Source organism: Mastomys coucha, unplaced genomic scaffold, assembly GCF_008632895.1.
Source record: "Mastomys coucha isolate ucsf_1 unplaced genomic scaffold, UCSF_Mcou_1 pScaffold15, whole genome shotgun sequence".
In the NCBI taxonomy this organism is placed as follows: Eukaryota; Metazoa; Chordata; class Mammalia; order Rodentia; family Muridae; genus Mastomys; species Mastomys coucha.
In genome coordinates this window covers 56,671,068-56,678,246 of record NW_022196897.1, presented here as the reverse complement: position 1 = coordinate 56,678,246, position 7,179 = coordinate 56,671,068, and the positions used below count along the sequence as shown (strand labels likewise).

The 7,179-nt window shown below is 36.6% G+C and overlaps 1 protein-coding gene and 1 long non-coding RNA gene across 2 annotated transcripts in view; one reads left to right on the top strand and one right to left on the bottom strand.

Annotated features, from left to right (window-relative positions):
- The window catches only part of LOC116090282, a 56,712-nt gene extending 51,735 nt beyond the window's left edge, over nt 1–4,977 (top strand). The window contains exon 4 of the long non-coding RNA XR_004118629.1: nt 4,778–4,977. This is a non-coding gene — a long non-coding RNA (uncharacterized LOC116090282). The remainder of the gene's footprint in view (nt 1–4,777) is intronic.
- Ubr3 (ubiquitin protein ligase E3 component n-recognin 3) overlaps nt 1–7,179 on the bottom strand; it is a 140,578-nt gene that overhangs the window by 103,255 nt on the left and 30,144 nt on the right. Inside the window, exon 6 of the mRNA XM_031370552.1 lies at nt 2–50. Within this exon, the coding sequence (XP_031226412.1) occupies nt 2–50 (49 nt within the window). The remainder of the gene's footprint in view (nt 1; nt 51–7,179) is intronic.

Genomic DNA, 7,179 nt, shown 5'->3' with positions numbered 1-7,179 from the left:
AGCTTTACCCTCTTTCTCTTGCCCAAGCCTTGACTCCCATCCTGGTCCTCCTAGAGGAAATAAAGTCAACATTATCCATAGCCATGCTCATAAATGTATATGTTCTATATAAATGTAACATATATTCTTACATGCTGCTGATCAATATAATTCTCTTCTATGTATCTACTATAAGAAATGTTTTAATGTAATTTTCTTGAAATTCGTAGTAAATTAGCCTTACTATTAAAATATGGCCATCTATAATCTGTACCTATAGGGCAAGACTCTTAAACACTCCAAAGTATTAAAAACTTTGCTGTTGTTTTTGTTGTTATTGAAGACCACCTTAGTCCATGGTTATCTGACTGGATGCATGGGATTATTCAATCATCTTGCATCTGTTGAGGCTGTTTTGTGACCGATTATGTGGTCAGTTTTGGAGCAGGTGCCATGAGGTGCTCAGAAGGTAGGTGTATTCTTTTGTTTTAGGATGAAATGTTCTATAGATATCTGTTAAATCTATTTGGTTCATAACTTCAATTAGTTTCAAACTTATGGAATACAATGAAAGCAATGCTAAGAAGAAAACTCATAGCTCTGAGTGCTTCCAAAAAGAAACTGGAGAGAGCATACATTAGCAGCTTAACAGCTTAACAGCTGAAAGCTCTAGAACAGACAGAAGCAAATACACCCAAGAGGAATAGATGGCAGGAAATAATCAAACTCAGGGCTGAAATTAACTAAGTAGAAACAAAACGAACTATACTAACAATCAACAAAACCAGGAGCTAGTCTTTGAGAAAGTCTTTCTTCCTTTCTCTCTTTCTTTCTTTTTCTTTCTCTCTTTTTCTTTCCTTCCTTCCTTCTTTTGTTCTTTCTTTCGTTCTTTGTTTTTTTATCAAATATAGTCTAACAGGAGTCAAAATGAAAAAGGAAACTTCAGTAGAGAAAATGTCTCCATCAGACTGTCTAGTAGGCAAGAGATCATTGAGCATTTTCTTGACTGATGATTTACTATTGCAAGTGCCATCCTGAACAAATGGAATGAGAAATCAGTTGGCACAAGATAGTAATTCTATTCCTTCTTGACCTCTTCTTCAGTGCCTGCCTCCAAGTTCATGTTTGATTTCCTGTCCTGACTACCATTCATAATGTACTATAAGATATAAAATGAAATAAACTCTTTCCCCTCAAAAAATTTGCCACAAATTTTCCTACATAACATTAAGGCATAAAGAAGCTAAAAGAATAGGAGAATTTATCATAAAAAGGAAGAGGAAAGGGAGAGGACTAAAATAAATAGAAGAAAGGTTTTATAAAGTATGAAACAAAATGAGCTCAAAACTCAAACTGGCGGCCAGAGAAATGGTTCAGTGCCTAGAGTCACTCTCCACCAAGACTGACAACTTGATCTCTAGAACCCACATGATAGAAGGAAAGAATCTAATCCAGTCGTTTGTCCTCTGACCTCCATAGACAAACTCTAACATGTGCAACACCTTCATACACACACAAGTGTAAAATTTTAGAAGTTTAAAGAAATAATATTTCAGTGATAAGGAATTTGTTTAGTTAGTAGAGTAATTGCCCACCATAACAAAGCTCTGAATTCAGGCTGAAGAGATGGCTCAGTGGTTAAAAGCACTGACTGCTCTTCCGAAGGTCCTAAGTTCAAATCCCAGCAACCACATGGTGGCTCACAACCATATGTAATGAGATCAGAAGCCCTTTTCTGGTGTGTCTGAAGACAACTGCAGTGTAGCTACATATAATAAATAAATAAATAAATAAATAAATAAATAAATAAATAAATAAATAAACCAAAGCTCTGAATTCAGCCAGGCACGGTGGTTGAATGCCTTTAATCCTGGCACTTCAGAGACAGCAGCAGGTAGATCTCTAAGTTTGAGGCCAGCCTGGTCTACAGTGTGGATTCCAGAAAAAACAAGGCTACACAGAGAAACCCTGTCTCAAAAAACAACAACAAAAAATACAAACAACAACAACAAAAGAAACAAAAACAAAACAAAACAAAACAAAAAACCCAAAGCCCTGGCTTCAATCCCTACTACTTCATAGACTAAATATGGTGAACATGTCTATAATGTCAGCCTTTGGGCCCTGGGGAGGAAGAAGCAGGAGTATCAGGACTTCAAGGTTACTTTTAAGCTATCTATTAAATTCAAAACCAACCTAGAATATAAGATCCTGTCTCAAAAACTTAAAAAAGAGCTGTGGTGGCGCACGCCTTTAATCCCAGCACTTGGGAGACAGAGGCAGGTGGATTTCTGAGTTCAAGGCCAGCCTGGTCTACAGAGTGAGTTCCAGGACAGCCAGGGCTACACAGAGAAACCCTGTCTCGAAAACAAAACAAAACAAAGAAAAAAGAAAAAAAGAAAAAACTTAAAAAAGAAGGCAGGGAAAATATAACTCAGTGGTTAAAATGTTTGGCATACATAAGGCCCAGAGTTCAGATACCCAGATCCATATAAATGCCAGGTCCATATAGTGACTTGTCTATAATTCCAGCTTTCTGAAGTGGGAGACAGGATTCTCCAGGATAAGCTGAGTATCAAGATTAACAGTATGGATAAGCTCTCCTTTTGATAGGGAATACACTGATAAGAATGTATAAGGCCCCCCAAAAAAACAATTTTCTCCCCTAATTTGGTGGTCATTGCTTTTATCACAGAAGAAAGGAAACCAGGATATATGAATACCACATACACAAAAAGTGTGGGATCAAATTCTGAAAAATAAGCTTAACATATTAGAAGCTAGAACTGACATAAAAAATAATATGCTTTGGGAAAAGAAATACAAGAATGCTGGCAATTTCTGCTCACATGTGATGTACACATATATGAAAAACCTTATACTACAAATGGAATAGATTAATTAGGTAGAGCACCAAGGAACAAGCCCTTCACAACCCAGTCAACTTTGTAGCTGAAGAAGTATATAAGCAGTAATTGATACCTGGGGGTTTAATTTGTATGCCAGCCCAAAATCATGAGACAGTTTAGGCTGTCTCAGAGGATGCTGAGACTGTACAATAGAATGAGAAAGCTAGTTAGTGCAGACAGTGTAGACCCCAGTGTCCAAGGAAGAGTAACAGAGGCCAGAGCTCTGTGAGAACCAGATAAGAAAGGAAGGGAAGAGAAGGGGAGGTGAGAGGGAGGGAAGGAGAGGGGAGCAGAAGAAAGACAAAGAAAGGAAAGGAAGGGAAGGGTCCTGAGTGCAAGTAGTTGTTTCTAAATAAAAACAGCTAGAAAGGTTCCTGCCACTGTCAAAGCAGAACTAAGGAATTTTTTTTCCTCTCTAAAGGTTATAATTCACTACACCTAAGCAAGGGAATCCAGGAATTACTACTGCAAAGGAATCAACAACTTCTAAACTAAACTGACACTTTGTTAAAAGTACTTCAAGTTTTTAAGCTATAAACTTCCTATAAAAGGGATACCTTTGCTCAACACCATGACAGTGGGGTGTTATGAAGTTCTATACATTTCCTGTGCATGCTATCCTAAAGAACAAGTAGACTTAGGAAGAAAAAGTCATGAAAATATCTCCATCAGATTGTCTAGTAGGCAAAAGATCACTGAGTACTTTCTTGACTGGTGATTTACTATTGCAAGTGCATTGTTACAGACAGTTCTGAGCCACCACATAGGATGCGGGAAACCCTCTGACTCAAAAAAAAAAGGTTTGTTAGAACTTCATGCATACTGGTCAAGCACTCTACCACTGAGCTACATCCCCAAGCTTCAAGAACTTCTTAACTGTAAACACTACCAAGCAAAGGAACTAGTGTCTGCTAACTAGCAAAGCCCTCTATCCCTGAAAGCATTTACATGGAAGTTTATCAACTGCCAAAAATGCTGCAAAGTGTACTCCTACACTAGAAAAGAAATATATTGGTATTTCTAAGAAATTTCCCAACAAAAATTATCTGGCTCTCCAGTCCCAACCTTCACCATTATTAACCTAATTCCTAGTAAATCAAAATCCAACTTTAATTCTCAAAATATATTTACTTTTTACCTGTCACATTTTTTAATTTCAATAATCCTGCTTCAATATAAGTTTTGAAAAATTAGGTTTTTTTTTCATTCAGTACCAAAGAATATTCAAAGAATGTCTACAAAGACATCTAAACATTTTGCTAATGATTATCTTCAATTATTAAGTGTGTATAGGAAAAAGGAATATATGTGACTAAGCAAAATTAATAACAATAGTTAACTCCAATGCCAGGCTGAAACATTTTTTTTCTTTTTTTCCCATTCTTCTATTTCTCCAAAATGAACATTCAGGTGGTCATAGTTTCACAGGAGAAAAGTTTTATTTCATTTTGTACCTCAATATCACAGAAACTAATAATCTAGTGGTGGACCACATAGACATCTGCTTATGGACCTCAGTCTATCTAAAGTTTCCTTGAAAAGTTATCTGTACACTGGAATGGTGGTGCACACCTGCAATCCCAGTACTCAAAAGCTACTGCAGGAAGATGTAAAACTTGAAGTAGCCCATGTTATATAACTAGACCCTGCTTAAAAAGAACAAAATACCCTTCCCTACAACACATTCTCTTCCCTCTCAGAAACATCTAATTATAATTAAACCCACTCACATATAAGAATGATGACTGTTTTCTATTGAACTAGATTATCTGATAGTCACAAATTTAAATGAAGTATATTAAATTTTAAAATATTTCACAAAATTAAGGTGTGTTCTTGAATTTATTTTTGGTTCCATATAGCATAAATAACGTTTTCTCTTATTTCAGATGAGCTACACAAGAAAAGAATAAGTGATATTGCAAAAAATATCACACGTATAAACAGCACTGCTTAGTACAATGTTCTGTTACTCTGAAGACAACATAGACAAGACTGACACACTGAGAAGACCAAGATTAAGTGGATTGTAATACATACACTCATCAACTAAAATTCCAAAATAGAAGTAAATCTTGCTGCTACTGCAGTTTCAAATCCATTTCTTTTATTTAAAAATGTATGTTTGTAGATATACCACATGTGTGTGGGTACCCTCGGTGGCCAGAAGGAAACATCACTCAGATTCAAATCCATTGGCACTAGAGTTACAGGTGGGTGCTGGGAACCAAATTCAGATCCTCTGGTGGAAGTACAGAACTCTTAATCACTGAGCCACTTCTCTAACCTGTTTCTTCATCTTAAAACAAAGTTAAATTAGTTATTTCTTGCAATTTAAAATTCTAGTTTTGTTGTTTTTTTGGCTTAAGGTATCCAGCCTTAGGGCACTGTGCATGCTGAACAGATGATCCACTATTTAGCTACAGATCCAGACTTTGAAATCCTTCTCTAATTGCTATATCTACCGCTCTGTAGAGTCAACTAAAATGTAACTGTCCTCATCCTATCTTCCTTTCCTTCTACTATGCTGAATTACAAGACTGAAATGAAATAATGAAAGGGCTAGATTGATAATCCGTGGGACTACAGAGTAACAGTGTAGAACTTCCAATCCTCAAGCCTCATTAAATGTCAATATGAACACTAATGGAAACTTGCCATGGTACTTAAAGTTGCCAGATGCTAAGAACTAAAGAATAAAGCAGAGGCAGGAGCGGTGAAGTTCTAGAGCATTAATTAAGTTTTCTTCATTCAAGTACCACTCTCTAGCTGATCAACTTCCTCCCTGACTTAGTTGCACTTCTGTTCTTTAGCGAGTTATTCACTTTTAATCATTTTAGAAATGTGCAAAAAAAGTTTTGAAAGAACTACAATATAAATTTTAAATAATGCCATTAGTTTTGTGAGTGGGTGGAAATGTTTCTTTTTCCTCTCTAAATGAATCCCAATACAACTCAACACATCTTGTGCTTATGATGTAGCTTCCAGTGCTGTTTTTCATGCAGGCCAATGGTTCTAATACAATAATACTTCCCATTTAAAAAAGAAAAAAAAAAGCAAAAGCAGAAATAAAATAGTGTCAACAGATAAGCTCAGAAGACTAGCAGAAAATTAACAGTAACATAACTTCAATATATTATATATTTATTATATATATTCATAAATTTTAAAATGGTTTGTGCTTTAAAGTATAAAGAATGCTAGCAATTTCCAGGACATTCCCTTTTGCTTTAGAAAGGAAAGTATCAATTGTCTAAACCAGGTATGGAGGCTTATGCCTGTCATTCCAGCAAGTGGAAGGCAGAGGAGACTGCTGCGAGTCCAGCCAGTCTGCACTATATAGTGAGTGTACCATGTCAGGAGGCAGACACAGGCAGATCTCTCTGAATTTAAGGCTAATCTGTTCTACATAGCAAGTTTCAGACCAACCAGAACTACATAGTGAGACCCTATCTTTAAAAAAAAAAAAAAAAAAGATGGGGGATCTAAGGAGAAATGGCATCCATTCTGAATGCTTGTTTTTCTTGCAGAAGACTGAGGTTCACTCCTAGTAGCCTCTTAGGAGCTCATAACTACCATAACTACAACTCTATAGAGCATCCAACATCTTGAGTAACCACACACACATACTCATATGCACACACATAAATAACAATATTTTTAAATGCCCCCCAAAATATCTTTCAATCTTAAATATAAGCTGTCTTTCTCTTGATGTACAATAATAGTCATTATACATAAGGAAAGTTTCTTATTAAAACTCTTAGCCGGGCAGTGGTGGCACACGCCTTTAATCCCAGTGCTTGGGAGGCAGAGGCAGGTGGATTTCTGAGTTCGAGGCCAGCCTGGTCTACAGAGTGAGTTCCAGGACAGCCAGAGCTACACAGAGAAACCCCGTTTTGAAAGAAAAACCAAAACAAAACAAAAACAAAAACAAAACAAATAAAACTCTTCAATATTCATTACTAGCTACCATGACATCTCATGTATTGACAGTGTTTGTCAAAAGATATGTGCCAACTATTGGAATACCATTCCTAATCACTTTCAAGTATCAAGGGAACCCAAGAAAAAGAATGGCTAATGTCACATTGTGGTTGTAGAAAGGCGCTTATAAATTCCTTAATATTCTTCCCATCAAGAGGTAATCTATCTCCCTCCTCCAGTTGAAAGTGTATGGGCTTGGGGCTGAAGAGATGGCTCAGCGGTTAAGAGCACTGACTGGGGCTGGAGAGATGGCTCAGTGGTTAAGAGCACTTACTGTTATTCCAGAGGTCCTGAGTTCAAATCC